Source organism: Cydia pomonella, unplaced genomic scaffold (assembly GCF_033807575.1).
Source record: "Cydia pomonella isolate Wapato2018A unplaced genomic scaffold, ilCydPomo1 PGA_scaffold_150, whole genome shotgun sequence".
NCBI classification, from domain to species: domain Eukaryota; kingdom Metazoa; phylum Arthropoda; class Insecta; order Lepidoptera; family Tortricidae; genus Cydia; species Cydia pomonella.
The window spans coordinates 83656-110473 of NW_026907793.1; the positions used below are offsets into that span (position 1 = coordinate 83656).

The 26818-nt window shown below is 37.3% G+C and overlaps 1 protein-coding gene across 1 annotated transcript; it reads left to right on the top strand.

Moving 5' to 3' along the window:
• The first annotated feature begins 1086 nt into the window (after nucleotides 1–1086).
• Nucleotides 1087–3665, top strand: LOC133533305 (uncharacterized). Its single transcript, XM_061872269.1, has 2 exons — nucleotides 1087–2107; nucleotides 2569–3665. The coding sequence occupies exons 1-2, from the start codon at nucleotides 1989–1991 to the stop codon at nucleotides 3599–3601; spliced, it is 1152 nt and encodes a 383-aa protein (XP_061728253.1). The 5' UTR covers nucleotides 1087–1988; the 3' UTR covers nucleotides 3602–3665.
• Nucleotides 3666–26818: the final 23153 nt, after the last annotated feature.

Here is a 26818-nt window from a genome sequence, read left to right on the forward strand (position 1 = left end):
AAATGCAACTTACTCATTAGTTTTTGAACAATCAAGAGGGCCTTTACCAGTTGGTGTGGTGAAAATATACACATTTGTTTAATAACAAGTTTTAATTAATATTATTATTATTTTTTTGAATAAAACGTTTCAACTATAACCCAACAAAAAGAAGTCAAACAATATGTCAGAAGTTAAGAAATTTTTCCACAAAATATTATAATGCAATTATATTTATAAATCCTTCCGTACAATATATGTATCAAGAAATTTACAGTAATCGTACAGCGGTTAGTATTTATCCGCGAAGGCCGCAGATCGCAGGCCTGGCCCAAAAGGAGCGCCGGCCGATGCACGGCCCGATTGACATGACAAGAATGTCAATGTAAAAAATATCAACAACCGCGATACAATTTCTTGTTTACAAGTGATTTCTATAGTGTTATTTAAATATTACTACTGATACCCGTGGCGACGAATCTAGTTAGTGTGTCAGCCTAGGAAGTGGTGCTCTCTAAGTGCTTTAAGTGTATAGCATTTCTGCAAGGTAACGGCTGTTCCTTTGAACGAATCTACTTCGCTGTTGGGAAACATTCCACACAATTAAGACTTTAAAAATGTGTTGTAAATAATTCCTTTTCTTTTACTATTTAGTGTTTATCTGTATATTCTTACTTATTTGTATTTTTACCTAAAATTTTCAATGTCAGCTCAAAATGCCCCACCTCAGATCCCGCTCCTGGAATGTCCCATTTGCTGCGACCATAAACGCTACAAAGGCCAACGTGGCCTTAATATTCACTGCGTTCGCGCTCACAGCCCCAGAATCGAACCGCAACCACCCCCAACAACGACTAACAATGTCGCATCCAATAGTAGCGTTAATATTAACCCGGTAACTACATCCCTAGCTCAATTACTAGCCACCCTTAAGAACGAAGCAAAATTGACGAAACGTATTCCTAAAGGCGCTCGTGCCCCGGTAGCACGAAGCATGGCGGAGTGCATAGCTAGAGTGGTAGCAGAAAACAGCAATGCTTCTTGGGAACGTCTTTTAACATTTGCTTATCAAAATTTACATATCATATAACATATACATATAAATCAAACCGGAGTTTAACATCAATTATCAAAAGTAATGTAACTCACCCCTCTTTTCCCATTCCTCATCCCGCTAACAACCCAACAGACCAAACCCCCCGTGTATCATCAACCACGCTAAAGTACAAGTGCAAATCAATAGAAAATAAATTATCAGATGGCAACTTAAAGGGAGCAACTAGATTGCTTTTTTCTAGCGATACTTTGGCGACATATTCTCCTGCCGTGCTCAATGCTCTGCAAGAGAAACATCCCTCCGCTTCAATGCCCTCGCCACAGCCCAACTCACCAGCTGCCACTTCCCAACCACTACAAGTATCGAAAACTGCAATTTTACATGCGATACTCTCCTTTCCAGCTGGGTCAGCAGGCGGACTAGACGGCATCTCCCCACAACACCTAAAAGATTTAACTAGCCCGCTTGCGGGAGATGCCGGCGAGACTTTACTGGAGGAGCTAACCACGCTAACAAATCTAATGCTTGCGGGTAAAGTTTGCCAAGACATCGTCCCATTACTATATGGAGCTAATCTTGTTGCGCTCAGTAAAAAAGATGGCGGAATACGACCAATTGCAGTTGGAAACACATTTCGGCGTCTTACATCCAAAATTTGTTGCCGTGAATTTCATTCTCGCCTAACAAGTAAATTTAAACCAACCCAGCTGGGCTTTGGGCTTAAAGGAGGTTGTGAAGCGGCAGTGCATGCGACCCGCTCTTTTTTATACAGTCCAAATTTTGAAATCCTTGTGAAAGTTGACGTTAAAAACGCGTTTAATTCCATAGACCGAGGAATCCTATTGACCCAAATTGAAAATGATTTACCAGAAATTTATGGCTACCTTTGGCAATGTTACGGGACCACTTCAAAGCTCATGTATAAAAATAACGAAATACTTTCTTGTGTAGGATGCCAGCAAGGAGACCCACTAGGGCCCGCAATCTTCAGCCTAGCCATTCATCCCTTCATCTCTCAGCTCACATCCGAACTAAATTTTTGGTATTTAGACGACGGCACCATCGGTGGAAGTAAGTCATCTGTGTTAGCCGACTTAAAAACTTTAATTGACCGCTTCGCAGAAATTGGCCTTTCAATAAATTTTAAAAAGTGTGAAATGTTTAATTATTTCAGAAGCCATTCCACCCAATACCCGTTCCACTTTAATCAACGAGATTAACCAGCTCACGCCAAATATCTCCATTTTATCCCGCGAAACCCTCACACTTTTAGGAGCCCCCATTTTAGACGAATCCATCCCGCTATCCATAAATTCAAAAATAGATAAATTCTATAAGTGTTCCAACCTATTTTACGAAATCAGCCCACACATGGCCCTCTACATTTTGCGACTGTGTCTATTCTCTCCTAAATTTTTGTACATCCTTCGCTGCGCCCCACTTTGGAAATTCCCCATAATGACTGCAAAACTTGACCAAATTTTAAGAGACACCGTTGGCAAAATCCTAAATGTTACTTTTACATCCCCCAGTTGGACCCAAGCTACCCTCCCGATCAAATATGGCGGTCTTGGTATCCGTTTGACGGGCAGTTTAGCTCTCCCAGCCTTTCTGTCGTCTGCCTATAGCACGATCACCCTCATTGGCGGTATATTACGTATCCCTTCAACCGCTAATGTGTCGGTGTCGTGCCTGGCGGACGCTGAATCGGCATGGAGAGCAGACCATCCCGTCGAGCAGATACCAGAGGAGAAAGCCAGCCAAGCAGCATGGGACGCGATAAGTATAAAAACGCACCACCAACTTCTACTACAAAACTGCCATAACGACCACGAACGGGCGAGGCTATTAGCCGTTTCCGAAAAGGAATCCGGGCATTGGCTGCACGCGCTTCCATCGCGAAACCTTGGCTCGACTCTAGAGCCACCAGCCTTACGCATCGCTGTTTGCCTCCGCCTGGGCCTAAAGGTATGCGAGCCCCACGCTTGTAGTAGATGCGCCCAGCCTGTGGACGCTCTAGGACGGCATGGCTTACACTGCCAAATGAGCGCAGGCCGACTATACAGGCACGCCACATTAAACGACCTGATCCGCCGCGCCCTTTGCACCGCCTCCCTACCTGCGACTTTGGAGCCGTCAGGCCTCTCTGCCACCGACGGCAAGAGACCTGATGGCTGCACTCTTGTGCCTTGGAGCCTTGGCCGCCCTTTAGCGTGGGACGCTACCTGCGTCGATACGCTAGCCCCGTCCCACGTTGAAGGATCGGCCCGGAAGCCCGGGACTGCCGCGGACCAGGCCCAGACACTAAAGCGCCGCAAATATGCGTTCCTAACGGACCAATACGAATTTGCGGCGCTTGCCATAGAAACACTGGGTCCATGGTCGAGCGACACAAAGCAATTTATGAAGGAAGTGTCGGTCCGACTAATAGGTGTCTCGGGCGACCACAGGGCGGGCTCCTTCTTTGCCCAAAGATTGAGCCTGGCGGTGCAAAGGGGCAATGCTGCTAGCATCCTAGGGAGTATTCCAGAAGCGGGTAGCTTTGGGGAGGTATTTTATATTTAGGTTTTATAAATATATATAAGTGTAATATAAAAATATTTCTTAGTTACATGTTAACATGTAAACATTCTTATAAATAAATGCAGAACACAATTTATTTGATAGAAAAACCCAAATTAAGATCAAGACAAACAAAGCCAAGCGCAAGGTTTACCCTACCTTTTCTCGAAGCACTTCGTCGTTTTTTGGACCCTCATAACTTTGGTATTATACCAGATAAACAAAATTCTCGGTATATGATAGTGGACCTATTACACACATGAATAGCTTCTTCGTTATACCTACAAATATTGTAATATAATGCGACAGAAAAGTAATGGACAGTGAATAAACCTTTTCAACCTACGCCCATGTGACGTGACGAAACGGCCAAGCTACATATTTTAACTAAGGTGTAGATTTAGGGCTTGTAGAGTTAGAAGCTTAGCTTTACATAAGATATGATAGTGTTTTAACAGTGCAAGCCATATGGCAACTATATTGTCTTGGCAACAATTTACCTACATGAAAATGTTTTTAGTCGGATTTAATTTCCCCCTGATTCGTGCGAAGAAATAGAGGAGTAAAACATCTCAAAGCCAAACTTGGTGGAAACATTCCTGGACATGTCCCATCACTATAAGTCCGTTTCCGGGCAACCTTTCCGGACAACGGTCAAACAAACGTTATCTCTGTAAAGACGCTTGAGGTCCCGTTTTTGAGATTACGCTTAAACCCATTAGCAAAAGGTTCCCGGTTGAACATTGTCATATAGACGAATTTTCGAGTCGAATTTGGAAAACCAAAGTAGAGCGACCTCGAGCCTATGTTATATAAATAGGTAATTTACAAACCTTAACCATACTTGAGATATTTTTCTATGAATGCCCTCAACACACGGAGAGTAAGCATAAGAGATGCGTAAGCGTATCGTTATCCGTGCGTAGAACGAGCGCTTACGATGCGCTTACGTGTGCAGAGGGCCTAAGGCAGTGTCTTACATGCCCGCGTCGCCAACGTGCATATCGTTCACGCGCCGTGGCGAACGAAACGCAACTGTCACAGTCGCACTAATATGGAAGAGTGATAGAGAGAGATGACTATGCTACGCTACGGAGCGTTAACGATTGTAACGTTGGCTACGCGGCCTGAGCGAATAACTCGCGGCGCGGCGCGGGTGAATTCAATCCTTTGATACCTATGGAAGTGTCCTACGTGGGCGATCTCCGAATGCCGTTGGGCGCCCGCGTCGCATTCAGCCGCGCTGTAAGAGTCCAACAATAAAAGTTAAAGTTAAGTTACTAAGTTTTTTTTTATGTGATTTGTTTGGCTTAAAAATTGAAACTTGACTTCCCATACAAATGGAGTTTCGTTCTCATTTTAAAACTACGTGTTAGATTGTAATGAAACTTTGCACATACAATGACATAAGAAATATCTAGTCCTTTATATAGCTCCAGATCATAAAACAAACGAAATATAGCTAAAACAAGTTTTGTATGAAAAAATAAATTCGCTGTATTTTTTTTAACTATGTTATCTGAAACTATATAAACTAATTGCACGATTAGATATACCTTATCTTATTGTAAGTACCAAGTTTCAGAGCAATCTAGCTAGTCGTTTTAAAATGAGATTGTATTTACATTTGTACGACCGGTCTGGCCTAGTGGGTACTGACCCTGCCTACGAAGCCGATGGTCCCGGGTTCAAATCCTAGTAAGGGCATTTATTCATGTGATGAGCATGGATATTTGTTCCTGAGTCATGGGTGTTTTCTATGTATTTAAGTATTTATAAATATTTATATATTATATATATCGTTGTCTAAGTACCCTCAACACAAGCCTTATTGAGCTTACTGTGGGACTTAGTCAATTTGTGTAATAATGTCCTATAATATTTATTTATTATTTAATTTATTTGTATGGAGAACTGAACCTGCTGGTGTAAAAGTCAATTTGAAATTTTTGTTTTATTTTATTTTTTGATTTCTTTCAAATATTGTCTAGTTTCCGTATGGTCTTGATTAAAACGTGTTTTTTTTTTGTTAGCCTCCTATCTGTGTCCTACTGCTGGGTAAAGGCCTCCCCTTGTTTTCTCCACTCGACCCAATACGTCCAAGTCCTCCCGCCATCTCCTTTTCGGTCTGCCTGCACCCCGTCCTGCACCGTCTATGGTGTTCCGTGGGTCCCACTCAGTAACCAACCACGCAAAACAGTCAGTTAGTAATTAAAACGTGTATAAAATAAATTTAATATAACCACTACAGCTAGCTTGAGTCCTTTGCTCGTCAGTGCCCAGTGCGGCTGTAATAACATGATCCTTTGAACATGCAGTTGCTATGGTGAATCCCGGAAAGGTTTTGTATGATTTATGATACTTAAGTATTTAGGACGGATATGGAACATTATTTTATAACAAAGGGACTTAATAAAGGGTCGTACAGACGGATGTAAAGAATCCCTTGGTCTAAAAAGGGACGCTTGCGAATTGAAATACTTATGTTATCCTTATATCTGTCTTTGTAATTTATCCAGAATAACAAATTCCTTGGTTTTCACTCAAACATATTATGTAATGATTCATATTATAAATATTATAGGGACATTCTTACACAAATCCCACGGTAAGCTCATGAAGGCTTGTGTTGTGGGTACTTACACAACGATATATAATATATACAACTTCTTGAATACATAAAAATCATCCATGACTTAGGAACAAATATCTGTGCTCATCACACAAATAAATGTCCTTACCGGGATTCGAACCCAGGACCTTCGACTTCATAGGCAGGGTCACTACCCACTAGGCCAGATCGGTCGATCGGTAAAATTAAAAAATACATATGACGCACTTATGTGGTAATTGTGGTAGAAGAAGTTGAATGTATGGATATTTGCATCATATATGTGTGTTGCCTGTTGAAGCTTAGTCGCGCTTGCAAAAAAAACACAATTTTTTTTTTTGTAATTTAAAAGTGTTAACACGTGTGTTTATTGCCTTTTATATTAACCATGTGAAAATAATTTTATTAAGTTATATAATATATTCTATTCTTTAGCTTTAACTTTAACTGTGATGATATAAATATGATTATTTTAATATTTAAAATAAATTTCAATAAAATAAATTAACTTATTCTTTAATTGAATTTATATTATTTTGATTTGATTTTACAATTTTATACTTCATCTAAATGTTACTATTTTAAAATAATTTAAATATATATTTATAACTATTATTTTTCAAATAAATTATTTAAAGTATTATTGTATCAAGTTGGTTTTCATGTTAAGCATATTTGCAACTATATTCATTTAGAAATAACGATTTGTCTATGATGAAATGTATTATTAATATTTTTTTAAGCCCTAAAATTGTGTATACATACATAATATGACTAAGTGCAAAACTATTGATTTGATGTGATGAATTGATCTTTTATCTATATAAAATACTAAAGTCAAAATATTTTTCCACCTCATAGACTGAGAAAAAAAAAAGAAAGTTATCTCTGCAAACAAACTCATTATTGTAGCGCTTCGGGAATGTTCGCTGACGCAGCGGTTGATGATTTTTATGCAATAATGCGGAAAAAGTCGGCGTCCATTGTACGGCGAATGTGGGCGAGCGGAAACGGGATCCTAAAGATGATAGCAGATAGGCTGGACTCTGCCGTCCTTGCCCGGTTCACTGATCTGCACGTACAACCTAATCGGAGAGGCGAGCAGGGAGGGTGGGGACCAAGGAGGCCATTTATTTTATAAGTATAGGCTTAGGTCATAGTTTTAGTTTTTTTTTTGTAACATATGGACCCTGTGTAACAGTGTTGTCTGAAATAAATGATTTTTATTTTTATTTTATTTATTTATTTATTATTGGACCAGGGAAGTAATTTGCGGCCATAGCTGGCAATGCACTTATTCCCGATTTCCCGATTATCTCCGAACTTAATCAGTCGAATCCGAGCACTATGCTTAATAGATATCTTAATACAGCTGAGAAATCTCGTATTCAGTGCTACACGCAGGCAAGGAACGCACAGTAGTGGTATTTTTGTTTAATTTGAGTATTTTATCTTATCAAACAAGCATGCCTTGCGGTGCGGTGCAGCTCTGCACAAAGTCTTGGTGTCCAGGCTTCTCAGCAGAAAAACTAAGATCCGAATTTACAAGACCGTAATACGACCCATCTTAACATACGGATGTGAGGCCTGGACACTAACTTTGAAGGAGGAAAGCAAGCTTCTGGTGGCTGAGAGGAAGATTCTTCGCAAAATCCTCGGCCCAACGCAGCGACCCGATGGCAGCTGGAGAATCCGCAAAAACGTCGAAGTTGAACAGATAGTAGCTGAGCCAAATATCATGGGTGTCACAAAGGCGCAAAGGTTGCGGTGGCTCGGTCATCTAGAGCGAATGGGAGCCGATCGGGCGGTGAAAAGAGCGTTTGAGGAAAAACCACGCACGCCGCCCGGCCGGTCGACCTAGGTATCGATGGGCGGATGTGGTGAACACGGATCTGCGCGAGCTGCGAGTGGCGATCAGTGGCGAGCAGTAGTGTTGGAGGCCAAGACACACTTTGGGTTGCTGCGCCAGAGAAGTAAGTAAGTAAACAAGCATCGGACGCCCGCCCCGGGTAACGCTGGAGGCACATGGTGGAGGATCTGCGTGAACTTCGAGTCAAGAATCGGCGCTGTCTTGTATCGGAGGCCAAGTCTCATTTTGGGTCGCTGAGCCAACGGAGTAAATAAGTAAGTAAACAAGCAGATGAATTGGTTGATAAGCAACTACCATCGTCCATGGACACCTGCAAGATGGGAGTGCAGCCGACAGTTCATCCCACAGTTTAGCTGTGCGAGGCAGGAAGTTTCTGGAGAAACGCACGGTTGAGGACTGCCAACACACGTTCCTGTCCTGTAGAGCGATATGGCGGAAAGAAGGTTGTATGAACCCCATTGCTCGCCAGCCCCAACATCATCCAAAGTATGATTGCGGGCAGGATTGACTGCCCGTATATTGTGCACTGTTGCGGACTTCACAAGTCCAGTAATAGTGAACCGTTGTAACTATCTAGCTTGTGTTACTTGTATAGTTTTAAGTTTTTCTGTTATTTTAAGGTGCGACCAGTACCCCTAGTGTAAATAAATTCGATTTCGAAACGTGACGTACGCGTTTGCGTTTAGTCTCATTTTGTATTGGATTTAGAAAGAGCGCGCCAAGCGGGACGTTTTGGAAACTCAAAATCCTATACAAAATGAGACTTAACGCAAACGCGTTCATCACGTTATGATGTCGATCAAATTTACACTAAGGGTACTGATCGCAGCTTAAAAAACGGTCACGATACGGAATCGCAGTGACGCGTCGTATGCGTACCGTTTTTGACGCATGCTCCCCACACCGCTGCTTAAAAAACGGTGACGGTACGGAATCGCAGTGACGTGCTTCACGCGAATCTTTTTTGTTCGCAAATCTTTGCGTCATTTACGTCTGCGGTGTGGTGTCTGCCATAAGATCTCCGTGTAATTATTTTTTTCGATTTTTACGCAGATCAATTTACGGTGCGTCAGTGTATTTTAAGCAGCGGTGTGGGGAGCATGCGTCAAAAACTGTACGCATACGACGCGTCACTGCGATTCCGTATCGTGACCGTTTTTTAAGCTGCGGTCTGGTCGCACCTTAATGTAACATTTCTAACTAACATTGTATGAGCCTGATCTTGAAATAAAGGTTAATTTAATCTCATTTAATTTTTTAATTGCTATATACCTGTGTATGAAAATTATGGCGGGGGAATTAGTTTTCAGCCTGGCCACATACGGTTTCTTTAAGCCTAGGCCACTACATGAATCAGAAGACAAACCTGGGGTCTAAAAATATGTCTACGACGCTGTTCTGGGGAAGGGGGTTTAGTCAAGATGAAAATCGTAATACCGACAAACCACAAACGAAAAAATATGTATCGATATTACAGATCGAGTCTAGAGAATTTTCTAAAAGTTAAGAGGGGGTAATTTTTCTATGAAATTCCATTTCGGGAGAAAACGGTTTTCACTAACTAAATTTTAACAAATCACTTTGAATTTGATGTCGATCGCTTCAGCATAATAAATTCTAGGGATAAAGTTTTTTGGTTTTTTTGAAAAAAAAAATCTTTTTTTTATGCAAATTTTGGAAAAACAATGGTTAACTTAACTACCTTGGTTTTCATTGTGTCAATACTTACTTACTTACTCCGTTGGCTCAGCGACCCAAAATGAGACTTGGCCTCCGACACAAGACAGCGCCACTTTTCTCGGTCCTGTGCGACCTCTCGCCAATTGTCGACTAGAAGCTCGCGCAGATCCGCCTCCACCATGTCGCTCCAGCGATACCTAGGGCGTCCGATAGGACGTCCTCCTGCTAGGCGACCCAGGTACGCTCTTTTTACGTTCCGATCTTCGTCCATTCTCTCAAGGTGGCCTAACCAACGGAGTCTGTGGGCTATTGTGTCAATAACATACTAAAAAATTATGGAGAATGGAAAATATTTAGAAGTGAAAAAACGTTTGGTCTTTTTGTATGGATGCTACTTATATACTTCCTTCTTAATACAAAAACCTGTACAACGTGCAATTAATAAAACAAGTTACTGCTATTTTATCCAAATTTAACAATTTTTAAATTAGATTAAAATCGTGAAAATGTGAACTTATCCATGATTAAAATCTCGTCCGAATTTCTTTGACAAATTTTCCAACGTCTAATTTGCTACAATTTACAAAATCATTAATATACTCATTTGAATAATTTCCAAAGCTTTTCTACATTCGCAGAAATCGTCAACCTTTCAAAGCATTTATAATTTCCGAAAAATTTATCCTCTACTGTGCCTCCGTCTATTCAAAATGGCGTAACGAAATTATACAAATTACAACATAGAATTTTATGGGGTCCTTAGAGTCTCGTAAGGGAAATCCAGGATTGGGTCTGATGGCTTTGGATGGCTTTATTATAATGTGGATGTGCCAACTTTGGATATTAAAGCCGTAAATATGTCTTAATTGTGTCGTTGTTTTGAGGTTATGAAGAGCGGTTGCTGGATAAAACATGAGTGTACTTAATAAGTATATAAAATAAATTTATGATGGAAATAATAAATAGGTAAAAAAAGATTGTTTTACGTTGTGTTTTCGGTAACCTCGGCATAGGGAAAAGGTAAACATATTTACGTATCTCTGTTGGTATAAGAGAAATAAGTGCTTGCGGCATGATGCGGCGTCTTCGGTTAGTATTTAAGTTTATTTGTTATTGTATAACACAACTTTACGTTAACGTTTTTGGATAGTTTAGTTTAGTGACATTAACGTGAGACACTTCATTCGGTTCTTGTCTGTTTTAATTTTTTTGTCTTTTAATTATTTATATAAGAATTCAAGCCTTGGCGACCCTCTACATCTCTAAGGATAATTTAATATATTTTTTATATTTTATCTCTGACACTTAGAGACTTATACATCTCTAAAGAATTTTAGTATTTTATGGTTTTATTTTTTTATCATAGTTTTTTTTGTGTAATTTGACATTTAGAGACAGTATACATCTCTAATAAAGTATTTATTATTTCATAGATTCGATATTTGTAATTGTTTTTTTTTTAAATTTATTGTTTGTAAAAATGGACATGTAAAAGTGCCCCTGTGGCCTATTTGCTGAATAAATGTTTGATATTTGATATTTGATATTAGTAATTATATTGTATGCATTCCCCAGTGCCTTAGTGTCTCACTGTAATACTGTGTAATCTGTTTGAATAAAAAATAAAATAAAAATACTCGAACTTGTATGCTTTAAAAATTTAGGAAAATTGGTAAAAATAAAAATGTGATACTCTCTTTTAAAACACGTGTACAAATAGTATGACTTCAATGATATAAATAAAAATCTAACATGTAATAAATATATATTTCTTTGAATTTCATACAGTCACGTCTGAAAATATCGACACGAACATCTATGTATACACGAACACGACCTTATTGTCCATATATTAAGGCGTATACATATTTTTGGCACTTTAACATCTGTACCTACATTGTCAGAGGTGATCGTAAAACATTAAAATTTTCTAAGTGGTTGAGCACCCCTTGTTGCGATATAGTTACAAAACCTAAAGTGGCAGCATGGTTCCATTTTTATCGCTTGTCACTATGCCCATCACTTTCGCGCTTACATACTTGTTAGAAAGTGACAGGTATGGTGACAAATGATAAAGAGCCGACCAACTAAGCCCTACTGGCGTAATTTATGAACGTATAAAGTATAAGCAATGGGCCAGTGCAGTGGTACAGTCAGCATCAAAAGTAACGGATGGAACAACGCGCTCAAAAGTATATCTTTTATAGTCTTTGTTGCTCTATATTAAAGACATCAGTTTTTGTTAAGCTGTTACAGAATGGTAGATATTTATGAAACCTTATTTGATCCGCTACTTTTGATGCTGACTGTACACTAGTGACCCTATATAGGCTAGCCACTAATACAGTGGTGGGCAAACTTTTTTCATGGGGGGCCAGAAACTTTATTAAATTTCAGAGGAGGGCCAAAATTGCAGCAATAATATATTTTTATTACTTCACGGGCCATATACAAATTATTTCGAACGACCTTCGTCGGGCCGGATAAAACCCTTTCGCGAGCCGGAGCTGGCCCGCGGGCCGTACTTTGCCCACCACTGCACTAATATGTTATATGAATCCTAAAAAACTTTGATCTCGAATACTATTATGATAATGACAAATTTAAAGAACAAATAAATTGAGGGTCCCCAGCAAGGTTTTCAATGCAAATGTAGTTACACTCTCATTTTAAAAGGATTAGCTAAGATTACTCTGAAACTTTGTACTTACTTACTTTGTACGTACCTCAGATGCCATAGTTAAAATACAGTGAATTTAAGTTTTCAGTACCTGGGCGACCGAGCTTTGCTCGGTTATAACTATTTATATGGTGGTGTATAGGTTGATAATCTTAACTACATTTTTTTACTAAATTAAACTTGTCTAAAACAATAAAAATTAAAAAAAAATATATAAACTTGAACATATAAAAAAAACATAAGTTAGTCACCGGGCGAGATTCGAACCCGTAACACTCGTTTAGCCGTCCGCGTCTTAACCCGCTGGACCAGACGGACAATTTCAGCGAAATCTTTAGAGCCGTTTTCGAGATCCCAGAAATATATATATATATATATATATATATATATATATATATACAAGAATTGCTCGTTATAGAGGTATAAGATACAAAACTCGTTTTTGCTCTATTTCGTTTGTTTTATAAACTAGAGATATATATAAACTAATTACAGGACTACATATACTATACACCGTGTTTTTATTGAATTCCGTTAACTTTGGGGTATCGGTAATACGTTTAAGGAAACTAAATGGCATAGTTAATTATCAAAGAAAAATATTTATCTTTTCTATAAAAAGTAATTAAATGTTACATATAGCGTTATTGTGACACGGGCATTACATTTACCTTAACCAACTGAAAACTGAGACATAATTATCAATGTCATTTCGAACGTCGATCGTCTGAGATAGTACTTACGTTTAGTAGCAAATGTATCAACTCGTAGTAAACACTAATCAATAAGTAAACAGGCCCTAAGGCTAGTGTACACGCACGTAAGGGCCTTATAAGATAAAAAATAATTATTAAGTATCTCCGAAATGGAGTTTCCGAATTTGAGAAAGTTACTTAATTTAAGCTCAGGGATGCACCGTTGAAATTAACGAAAAAAAAACACGGTGTGTATGATGTCATGGTATGTGCAAAGTTGCATTACATTCCAACAAGTAGTTTTATAGTATTTTATGCAACCGTTGTTTAAGAGAGGTAAAAAAAGCGGCCAAGTGCGAGTCGGACTCGCCCATGAAGGGTTCCGTACCATTTATGACGTATTAAAAAAAACTACTTACTAGATCTGGTTCAAACCAATTTTTCGTTGGAAGTTTGCATGGTCATGTATATCATATATTTTTTTTAGATTTTTCATTCTGTTATTTTAGAAGTTACGGGGGGGGGGGGGACACACTTTTTTACCACTTTGGAAGTGTCTCTCGCGCAAACTATTCAGTTTAGAAAAAAATGATATTAGAAACCTCAATATCATTTTTAAAGACCTATCCATAGATACCCCACACGTATGGGTTTGATGAAAAAAGATTTTTTGAGTTTCAGTTCTAAGTATGGCGAACCCCCAAAATTTATTGTTTTTTTCTATTTTTGTGTAAACATCATAATGCGGTTCATAGAATACATCTACTTACCAAGTTTGAACAGTATAGCTATTATAGTTTCGGAAAAAAGTGGCTGTGACAGAATCGGACAGACAGACGGACATGACGAATCTATAAGGGTTCCGTTTTTTGCCATTTGGCTACGGAACCCTAAAAAGACGAGTGGCGTGAGTAATAATAAAGACGCCACGAGTATTTTTGACTCAGTTAAACTGTTAAACAACGTTGCATATAATACTTTTTCTACGACCAAGCTCTTACTTTGAAATAAAACTGTAATTTTAACAAATATTTTTCATGTCATCTATCGCGATTTTGAAGGCAGCAATTTATTAGTGTCTTCTTGGGCCATCACTGATAGTTCTTCAGGCGTAGACACTAACCCCCTTATTTATAAACTTGTACTAAAGTTACGATGCCGCTGATCATCGTTTGTCCCTTACCATCATACTAATACGTGGGAAAGGGACAAACGATGATCAGCGGCATCGTAACATTAGTACACATTTATGAATAAGGGGGTTAGTTTTTGTCTTCATCCATTTTAACTTGAAAGACACTGTTTTTTTAACACAAAAGATATTTTTTTATCGAGTACTACCATTACCACATTCAAGAAGTAGCAAAGAATGGAGTGTATGGGCGGGAAAATGAATGAATGAAATAAAAAAATCTTGTCTATGGTTCACTTATTTGTCAGATATGACATTTAAAATAAGTTTGGCAACAATGTATTTCGAACAATACTTTTTAAGTGGTCTTACACGAAATACTGAAAAGTACCAAAAGATACTGCATGTATGCACAAATGCGTTTTTGGGGAATAGACTAAAGACGTGTCTTGACAACTATAAGACAGGGTTTTAAAGATGTGTGCACGACCCTTTAAATGACAAATAAAAGTACGGGAGTAGAAAAAAATAAGAACGAAACTCCCCGTTTGTATGGGAAGGTGAAATTCGGCCGAACCTGCCGGGGACGTACAGAACCCATAGCTGTGTTTGTGTTACACCTACATCAAATAGGGTTGTTTCCAATTTTTTGAAACGCTTGTATTACGTTCTATATTAACTAAAAGTTGCCCTAAAATTCAATTTTTATACTAAAACGGCTTTAAATATGTTAAATTAACAAAATATATATTGACAGATGCTTTCGCGCCCAAAACGCTCTTTGAAAATTGTGTACGTCACAGTTTACGGTTTGACACATAACTACATACACACGTAGAAGATACGAACTGTCAACTGACATTTGTCATTTGTTGTTTATCGCCTAACTGTCAACAGTGTCAATCCGAGAGTTGTGACGTCATCAGAATCTTCAAAGACGTTTCGAGTTTGGTCACGTGACGTGTGCCAAAAGATATTTTAAATTAAATATTTACAAAAATATGGTCATTACAAGTCCCCTAAAAGTAGTTTAACATATTCTTATAATCCAAAAGAAATTATTGGGATACAATTCTGCCCTAAGATTTGTAGATGGAAACAACCCTGTTGTTAAAATATTTTCTATAAATCCAGAGAGGACAATGGGGAAAAGTACGAAAAGGCGGTTCGTCCACTTTCGTCTAGAGATCGTGTCATTCACGACAACGCGTGCCTTGACACGTATTGCCATATTATTAAAGGTTAGATTCGACAAATCTGCGCGTCATCGTGGATGACACGAACTATAAATGTGTATTCTGTATCGTAGTCATATGTCGTGCATGTCGAATGTAGCCGAAAGCTAAACTGACAACGTAACGGTGTCGTGTCGATGCGTGTCAATCGTACTGGTTATAGGCGCCGGTTTCGTTGGAGCAGATGAATGAAGCACTATGATAATCTCGTTAGGCCCATCATACAAAATTATCATATTATACCGAATTTCACTAGATTGAAATCGACCGGGATATAAACCGTGATTACTGATTACCACTGGTATTGTTTTTGTTTTGAGCTCCCGATATTTCGACGCAGTTATATGCATCTTGTTCACTGGAGATAGCGGATGCGTGTCAAAAGTGTTATTCCTCATTTATTCATTTATGGTCTTAGATTCGGTCATTTATAATGTGAATATAAAAGTAAAATATGAAAACACTTACAAAACAATACAAAAAAGATGTAAACAACTAACCTAGTCTGCCGCCAGCGGGGCAAGGCCCAAGCTGCCGGTGGTCAGGGCTGCAGAGAGAGGAACCATTGGACTATCCGCGCCGTGTCCAACCATTTTCGAGAAATGGCGCAGTCATATTATTATTGTTAGCATTTTTATATTCTGTACTTTTATAAAGTATTATTCCAGGTTTAACAACTTAAAGGCTAAACATTTTACCTAGTATATGTCAATACCAATTTTATTTATTATTATTGGAGTTTGTGGGCCTCTGAATGCCACGTCGACCAGGCAGTGATCTATTGTGCCAGCCCTGTAAAGTTCAATAACAATGCTTGTTAATTAAATTGATGGCAAAAACAGTGTACATTAAGTGATTGTCATATTATTTATAATAACAGTTATCGAAATCCCGCCAAAAGCTATACCTTTGGCGCGTTAGGTTGATAAGTATTATCTGTGACACACAACTTCACTCTCTATCTGTCAAGCAAGAAAAATTGTAAAAGCATTGGGGTATTATTGTAAAGTCTGCTGTAGGGCTAAGATGGTCGGCTCTTTATCATTTGTCACCATGCCTGTCGCGTTCTAACAATGTGTCGCAATAGTAAGCGCGAAAGTGACGGGCGTAGTGACAAGTGATAAAAATGGAACCATGCTGCCACCGCTGATTAAAACCTCTGAATAAGGAATAAGAACTACGTTTTCATATTTAAAACATCATACGTATCCCCTGGAAGAGGCTCACGAGGTGGACTTTCATTGGCGTGCCTAATTTAGAAAGAAAGAAATGTCATTTATTCCATAAAGCACACATACACAGGACAAGAAGATGAAAGAAATATAATCTCGGAACCCGCCTTCTCGCGTAATATTATTTTGCTCTAATTTTAGCTGCTAATAATTTCTTAACTGTATGCATTTATTAAGTAGGCGTATTAAAAATAGTTTATATTATTTATGAGACAAAAGAATGTAAATAATCGTTTATGACGTATAATTGTTATATATTATATATCAATAGTGTTTTTTTTTATAAAAAGATACGTCAAGATCGCTTACCTTCTTTCTAATTATATAAAAACGAACTAGAGTCAGACCAAGATAAGTTGTCAGCGATCAGACGGTGCACGGGTTATAAATGTCAAACTTCTATGAAATTATGTCGTTTACTTGACACTTACACCGGGCTACAAAATTGCTGCCAACTTATCTTGGTCTGACTCTACAGTTGAGTCTCGTTAATTCAAACCACCGATAAGTTGAACCTCTATATAATTCGAACTTATTACTAGTTCCCTAGAATCCTTTGATATTTCGAAAAAATCCATCTTTTGATTTTTCAAAGTTCCATCTTTTGATATTTCGAAAAAATCAATACATTTTTAAGCACTTGGTAATTCGAACAAAAAATCATCGCTTCGTAACAAAAACGACGCGTTAATTGCAAAAAAAAACCGGTTTCATAAAAGATCATCAGGAAAATCCGCCTTTAATTACGGAAGATAAAGAACCAGCAATAGGACCACTGGTTGACATCAGCAGTTAATAAGTAATAATTGATTAGTACTCAATAATTCGAACTTTTATATGTTTTCTCTTAAAAATTTCGAACCATTTCATATTTCAAACTCTCGATAATTCCTAATATTTTAAAAGTCCTTCGAGTTTCCAAGTAACGAAAGGCGACTGTATAATGTTCGGAGTTAAAACACGTGAGCCAGTCGCAACAATGAAACCACGGCTGGCGCATTACCATGGTAATAATTTGAGGTAGCGTTTCTTTCCTAAACTGGTCGTGCTTGGGCCATAAACACGCACAGACGAGCCCACGGGTTTGGGGGTCTGCTTAGTTATGTAAAGTTTGGTTTTTATTTGCTTCGTTTTTGGGTAGTGAAAAAGCACTAAGGTAGGGTTCCGATAAAAGATATATTTCAAGTACCTATACGGTAGTAGTAGTAGGTGTGTTGGCAATGCGCTTAGGAACGTCAAATAAAGCTACGCCGGCTCTAACTAAAGCAAAGCTCATTCCCACTTCTTAGATACATGGCACACCAAGAACAAGAAAGCATCTCCATCGTTTCTTCCCAGAACGTGCAGAATGTGGAATGAGTTACCTCCTGAGGTATTTCCTTTGCGCTACGACATGGGGTTCTTCAAGAAGCGTGTATTCAGGGTTCTCAAGGGTCGGCTACGCATAAAGAGAATTTGAAATAGAGGTGGACTGTCAAAGAACACTATGTAGACACAGTAAATTTACTGCCATCTTTCGATACATGATTAAAACTTTTAGAGCGCCATTTGACTTTAATTATTATTGTTATTGTTAGCATTTTTATATTCTGTACTAGCATTTTTATATTCTGTACTACTTTTATAAAGTATTATTCCAGGTTTAACAACTTAAAGGCTATTTATTTTACCTAGTATATGTCAATACCAATGCTTATTAATTAAATTGATGGCTAAAACAGTCTACCACCATTAAGTGATGCCATTTGACTTTGATCCTTATTCTTACGCTGATTTGTGTTAAAATTGTTAAATATCTAAAAGTGGCGCCATCTAATAGAGCATAGGCCAAAGGTTATGGCGTTAAAAAAGAACAAAACGTTATAAGAGTTTAGGTCAATATCATTAAAAAAAGCTTTTTTTTGTATGTATTTGTATTTACTTGTCACTTTTTGACATCTATCAATAAGGATATTTGGACCAATGGTGGCAGTATGGTTCCATTTTCATCGTCTGTCACTATGCCCGTCACTATCGCACTTACAAACTTGTTAGAACGTGACAGGCATGGTGACAAAGGATAAACAGCCGACCATCTTAGCCCTACAGGTCCCATAGTGGCAACATCGTCATCAAAAAGGCGTTTTGCATTAAGTAATAATAATAAATAAATAAATATTATAGGACAATATTACACAAATTGACTAAATCCCACAGTAAGCTCAATATTAATAAGCAGGGGTCGGACAAAAAGTGCGGATGACGTAAAAATGACGTAATCTTGCACACAGGATGATGTTTGAGATTGTATTTAAACTTCCGTGTGACATGTAGTAACAAAGTAGTATTAATGAAGTAACAAAATAATCTTAAATAAATCCATGGAATTAATAATACAGTTGGTAGGGTGCTGTAGTGAATAAAATAAATTTCACGAAACTTGTTCCCATTAGGTATAATTATTTGAAATTAGTTAGAACAAGTCTGTGGGATTGCCACAATATTTGAGTAAAGATGACATTTTAGAGCGTTTTCTTATACATTAGTAAATATAAATTTTAGCTAAATATAATCGTGAAGATACAATAGGTAAACAATAACGAAGTCAATTTATTGTTCATCTGATTGACAATGTGTCAGTCAAAAACGTACTTACTCATTTCAAGTGGCGATATCGTTTAATAAAGAGGTTGATAAATGATAAGTGATAATTGTTTATGAAAATCAAAAATACTATTTGAAATCATCCTATAAGTGGTTTGACGTCATCCGCACTTTTTGTCCGACCCCTGTTAATAAGGCTTGTGTTGAGGGTACTTAGACAACGATATATATAATATACATATAAATATTTATAAATACTTAAATACATAGAAAACACCCATGACTCCGGAACAAATATCCATGCTCATCACACGAATACATGCCCTTACCAGTATTTGAACCCGGGACCATCAGCTTCGTAGGCATGGTCACTACCCACTTGGCCAAACCGGTCGTCAAACCAATAAATATATGTAACAATATATGTTTTTATTGTAAGTGGCTTTAACTCTGAAATTAGGTGAATTCCAAAAAAGGTTATACTGTTAAATCTCTCGTAATGCTAACGGCTCTCGCGGGCACCGTCTATAACGCTACGGTTTTATATAAAAAAAATACCTACGGAACTCATTCTCATTTGACTTTCACGCCTAGCCCCCCGATCTCGTCGTTTGTATGTAAATACTGGCTTGGCGCCGTCTCAGCCTCAGCCTCAAATTATTTTTATCTCCAAACCGCAGCTATTATTTATGTAAATCGGATAACATATGCCTTTTACCCGGATTATTGTCGTAAATCTTAGATTGGATGTAATCGTAGACGTATCTTTGGTAGATTCCCTAAATGCAGTTTAGTTTTTTATACCACGTCGGTGGCAAACAAGCATACGACCCGCCTGATGTTAAGAGGAAAGGGGACGGCCGCTTCTCCAGACTAACGTAGGCCCTTTTTTTCTCTCTGTATATTGATATTATGGAAAATATTTTTACATAACTTGATGTATATTAACCATCTCTATGCTCCTACGATTGACTTTTTTAGGTTGATAGTTACCTTCTCTTATAGTTTTTCAAAACCACCAGCCAAATTTGATTCGAATCTAACGAAAAAAAGAATTGCTTAGACAATAAAAGGCCTAGAAATGGTATATATATCTGCAAATTTCGGACGATTCCGGATACTGCTTTATGGTGTTTATGTGTCGCCCGGTAATGGCGGAAGTTGCTTACGGCTGTCTATGGCCATAGATAAACCAGGGTTTATGGTTTATTTAGTTTCTGGTACATGAAACTATGGTTGGCATCGGAAATGATTTTAAATGCAATTTTTAATAAAATTTAATTGCTGTGTGACTGGTCATGAAATGAGGACGATCCAGCGACTATCGGCTCGATTCGAAGAATGATTAAGACAAGTTTAAGATCTTTAAAAGATCGATACCTAAACGACATGTCAAAATTGACGTTTATTTAGATTCCGCTGTGATCCTAATAAGATCACAGATAAGTTGAATATTTCTAACGTCAAAGTGACATTGGTTGCCCGAATCGAGCTGCTTCTGTCAATTATACGAAATACAAACTATATCTAAATGAGAACTTATATAAACCAGAACTTATCGTTATAGTGTCTCATTCTTCGAATCGGACCGATGGTCACATCACTATAGCGTGGCATGGACTGACAGATGAGCATCGCGGCAATGGCGGCGCCGTATTGGAGTTTCCCAAGTTATGTCTGTTTTTATTGTATTAAATCCTTTAATTAATTATGATTGGTGTATTTAGTTTAACAATATTCAGAATACTTAATAGATATAAAATGTAAAAACCCGTGCGATGAGTATATTTTCCAACTTCCTTCGGCTTATTCTACCGCCATTTTGCATCGGAATATTTATATCTACGTATTATAATCAGGCCTGTATCATATCATTATCTAGATGTTTAATATTTTGATCTCTCCATCATATCGATGACATCTTTACAAGTTTCCATTTAAACAAGTATTGTGTAACTTGCCTTAAATGGTGTCTCGTTTCTATTAGTGTGGGTGGAAGACATCTTTTTACTAGCCAAGAAAACAGTAAATTAATGTAGGAACGGTTTAAACTTATGCTGTTTTTCTTTCTATAAGCAATTCTGTTTAAATATTGCCTTGTTTTTGTACCGTCCATGTATTCCGTGTTTTGTAAGCCAACGAGTGTTTTTAAATGCCAATGGGCACTCATTTCATGTTGAGCCCTGCTCAGTGTAGGGTTCCGTAGTTACCATTCTGTCAGAATAGGTTAAACGGGGGCTATTAGTAAGTATCATGTACATTACAAGCATAAGGGAGTACGTTCGCAGCTCTTTGCACGTCTTTTTACTTAGAAGACTTTTTGCAATAACTTAAAAACGGCTGGACCGATATTGTTTGCTACAGTTTTCATTGAAAGTATTTATTAAGGTATTATGCATTTTTTCATATTTTTGGATCCATGGTTCAAAAGTTAGAGGGAGAGGGCCGGGGGGGGGGGGGGGGTAGAAAGCTGCGATTTGGCATGGATACATAAATAATGCATGGCGTCAGAATGGTAAAATAAATACTACAACCCAGACAAGTTCTGGAGATCCTTATTAATTTTGAAACACCTATCTAACGATATCTACAACATTGCATTAAAGCGAAAAAAATAAAATTTTAGAGCTCCCCAAAAATTGTTTGCCTTGTAGTATTTATTTTACCATTCTGACGCCATGCATGATTTATGTATCCATGCCAAATCGCAGCTTTCTAGGAGCAGCACTAACGATCACAGCAAAGCCGCGGACGGACAGACGGACGGACATTGCGAAACTATAAGGGTTCCTAATGGACTACGGAACCTTCAAAAGGCCAGCATAAGTTGAACCTCGAAAACGTTTCTACTTTTCGTAGTCTGAGATCAAAAACTTTTAGTCTTGGCCGGTTAATACGAAATGTTTCTTAAACTGTTTGACAACCGGCTAAGATATGTTTAATTTGTACATTTAGTTACCATATTATCGTCAGAATAACACCGTGGGCGTACAGGTGTGGTCACCAACGTGTATTTCTTCTGCTGCTTAGAAGGAGGAAGGCTAATCAACTGTATTTTACTATAGTATAAATTATCTGAAATGATTTTTTGGCCCAAACTCTAAGCTGTTCAACAAAATGAATTGTTTCTTTTGTAAACTGCGGTGGCTACCTAATTTCTCATTAATTATAAGGATCAAGCAAGTTCAAAAAGTAATTTTAGCGTTCTATACATATGGTTCAAATTTATGTAACAGCTTTTTGTTGTCTCCGAATGTTCGTACCTAAGGGCCTACCGCGAACCACGTTCAACGTGTTGCCTCTCTGTCGCACTTGTGAATTCGTACGTAAGTGTGACAGGGAAGCAACACGTCGTACTACATTATCCAAACGTGTTATCTCCGAATGCAGTTATTTGAATTTGAACCATATAAGTAGAACGCTAAAATTGCCTTTAAAACTTGCTTAATCTTATTGTTTAATTGCTAATACTTTTTGTTTAACAGCTTACAGCGGGATTAAGGCGAAAAAATCATCTGAGATAATTCATACTGTACATACCTTTATGGTTTCCATAAAATTTATGATTATTTCGCCAATATCAAAAAGTGTGTTGTTCGGTAGTTGCTTTTAGTAGTTAAAGTGATAGCTGGACTTTACAATGAATTGACACATTTGGACTTTACAATGAATTGCCACATTTGGACTTTACAATGAATTGCCACATTTAGACTTTACAGTCACGATGAAATGACGGGTGTTAACTAAAGAATGGTAGGTACGCGCGTTTGAAGACTAATTCTTAATTAGCTGCACACTTCTACGTTAATTCACTGCATAATAAGGTATCAATATTGCACTTAGAACAACATTAAAGAGAAAAAAGCATAAATATTATTCGCCATTACGAAGTTCAGCCGGAAAACCATCCTCTTCTAAACATCGATTTAATAAGTTTGAGGCAAAAATTTCATGTTTAGTACAAGCTTTTATCGCTGACTGTACTCTTTTTCCACAGGCAACTAATACTCATCGAGACAATTCTAAAAACCCCAAACACAATTAGGTTGCGTTGTTTTATCACAGAGTTCCTATGGCTACCTCCTGTCTCCATCATCAGATCAGCTTGATGGTACCACAATATTGCATTGTCACCCGACTTACATATGTATGCAAGTTTTCCGCTTCATCGGAAACCGGGAAGTGGGTCAAATTTAACTTGCAAGATTTGTCCCATACATACTAACAGGGCAAGTTAAATAAAAGCTTGTAAAAATCACATCAAAATTATTTACATAACTCGATTTATGTTCTGGAAAAAAAAATGTTTGTGTGTGTTGTGTTCTTATAAGAAACAGGTACAGTCAGCATCAAAAGTAGCGGATCAAACAAGGTTTCAAAAGTATCTACCATTCTGTAACACCTTAACAAAATGTGGTGATTCTATATGTAGAACAATTAAGACTGTAAAAGATATACTTTTGAATATAAATTTCAGAGATTTATCTGTATTTAGAAAAGTTATCCGGAACTATTGATGCTGACTGTACCTATTAGAATTGGCTACTTGACAGTTTTTTGTAAATAATGTAAAATGATCCTGATTTTCCTGAGGATCAAATGTCTATATAGGACTCATGGCACTTAAGCAACACAAAGGTCAGAAATGAGAGTTAAAGTCTGACGCTCGCACTCGACGATTGAAACGCCTCTAACAAAATGATAGCATGATGTGACGTCACATTATATAAGTCTGTCCTAAATGTATGGAAGATCAAGGAAATTGCCATTTTGACTTTGAAATATTGCGTTTATGTGTATAGTTGTCATACAATTTATTTTTCAATAAAATGGATGGAATCGAATGGTACTATTTTTTTTTTTCTATTTTCGAAGGACAAAAAATTTGTATTTTTTTATAATCTCAGTATATTTTTTTAAATTACACTTTTTTTTATAATGGATGGCTCATTTCCTATCCATTTAACTAAATTTTGTTATAATATTCAACATGTGTCAAGTACCCAATTCACCTTTGTTGGCAGTAATTTAATTACTCTATAGTTTAGATTAGTTAAACCATGTAACCAGTAGTTTGGTAACCATGACAATAACATTATTCCTTTTCCATTTACGAAAGACTTTGTTGACACTGTTAATTTAGCAAAGACATAAAATTGAATGTCTTTGATCGTAAAATGTTATGTTTATTCTTTAAATCTACATGTTTTGAGGCTCATTAAAGGCATTTTATTTACTTATAAAATAAAACAACATCAATTGCACTATAAAAATACGGCGATTGACTTTCGCGTTCGTGACTTTTTGGTGTCCTAAAAGACTTATTTTAGTTTCTTTTCCACAACTACAACTATACTATTCAACGTGTCTCTACTCTCTACCCTCTGGGTAAGGGTATTTAGGGGGGTATGTAGGGGATTAGGGTATTTCTAACCTATGTACAAAGTCTCATTCCAAACGACACAGTATTAACGAAGAAATGAATGATTTACGATTTAATACTTACTTCGAAACAGCCTGTATCAGCCCAATTCGAAGAATGAAATACGATAACGATAAGTTTTGGTATAGATAAGTTCTCATTTAGATATCGTTTGTATGTCGTATATTTGACAGAAGTAGCTCGATTCGGGCAACCAATGTCACTTTGACGTTAGAAATATCGTAGACAGATCTTATTGGGATCACTGCGGAATCGAAATAAACGTCAATTTTGACATGTCGTTTAGTTATCGATCTTTTAAAGATCTTTCCAAGATCTTGAACGTGTCTTAATTATATTTCGAATCGGGCCGTCAGTAGATGCACGGTAATTAAAGAGTCACTTTAATATTCTCCTCACTGTGAACGACTAATAGTATAGTATGCTCCTATTAATTGATGAATGAATGAATGAATAAAATACTTTGAATGAATGAAATACTTTGAATGAATGAAATACTTTATTGCGACAAACATGATATACATAAGATGGTAGGTACTAGGTAGATTATTGTTGAGTAGTATTACATTTTAGCCACAAAATGGCAAGCAAAATTAATTTTTACTCCTAAAATAAATATTAATGTGAAATGACATGCTATAAGAATGAATATGATGATTTATTTGAATTAATTTAGCTTAATTTTTTTTTAATGTTTATCTAATCAAATAATTTACCATATTAAAACATTCCTGAGAAGGAACTTTACTCGGGATCTCGGTCAATGTCCAGAGAGTAGATACACGTTGTATATAACTTATAGGTACTATAGTTGTGTCGAAACTAAAGTTATTCATAACTTATTTATAGACCTTTCTTGAGATTTTTCTCGTAAATTTGATTCATAATGATACATTTATCTTCGATCTTTAAGCCATATACGAGTACACTAGGGGACAAATGTCGAGCGACACGTGTCGAGTGGCAGACTGCAAGACATGTGAAGTGAAGTTCGGCAATGTCGCGCCACTTCACCCGATTTGTCGTCTAGTGTATCCCTAGCTTTATATTCTATGACAAATATCGTAGATCTCCGGGCAAGAACTGGTAATAAATGAATAAACCTATTATTTTATTTACCTTTAATTTTTTTTTTATTCAATATTTCGATATCACGGTTTATATCCCGGCCGATTTAAGTCTAGTGAAACTAACCGTGAATCATTAAAAACTGTTTTTTTTTTCAATTTTGGATAGAATGCGTCCAAGCCGTGCTGCCATCTCCTTTTCGATATGCCTGTACCCCGTCCTGTACCATCTATGGTGTACCGTGGGGGGACCCACAATGGTTACTGAGTGGGAACTCAGTAACCATTTTGGCCCTCATTTCCAAATGCCAATGACATGGCTAAGTGGAGAAAACGAGGCCGTGGGACACTAATTAGGCCAACAAAAAAAATTAGAGGTACAGGTTTGATCTTCACTTTAATATCCCTGTAAGAAACACACGTAACAACAAAGAACGGCATATCTAAAGACATCCTCAAAGATAATAACATGTAATGTAAGTGACCCTATTACCGCCTATTAGAGGTACAGCGGTGTAACGAGGGCTAATTTGATCAGCGTCTATTTCAAAGGCTGCTTGAGGAAACATAAATATAAATAAATCATGTAATTAAAGTCTATGAGATCCAAAAATACGGGCAGTCGTTAAGGTGGCCGCTTTTACACCGATGTGAACCGACGAACATTATATTAACCCCTGATGCAAAAACCTACAAAGCAATCTACATATTTCTGACAGTTTATTTGACTGTAGCTTCAACGTATTTGCCGATTTGGATGCGTTTTTTACGTGAAAGGTTGGATCAGCTCTTTTCCAAAATAATGTAACGCATTTTTGGCATAAAATAAACTATAGGCTGTACTCCTAAAACTGATCAATATTTGTTCAGCGACTTTTAAAAATAACTTGTGTATACTTTAATGTTTATTCTAAGACGCAATCTGTTACGAATTATATTTAAAGCGTAACTAGGTACGTCAATTACACTGATGACAGCATACATTGAAGATA

Bases quoted from the DNA above. Each gene is read 5' to 3' on its own strand.
- LOC133533305 (XM_061872269.1), top strand. From the start codon at position 1,989: ATGCCAGCAAGGAGACCCACTAGGGCCCGCAATCTTCAGCCTAGCCAT. The intron at 2,108-2,568 runs GTAAGTCATCTG...TACATCCCCCAG, and splicing joins CGACGGCACCATCGGTGGAA to TTGGACCCAAGCTACCCTCC.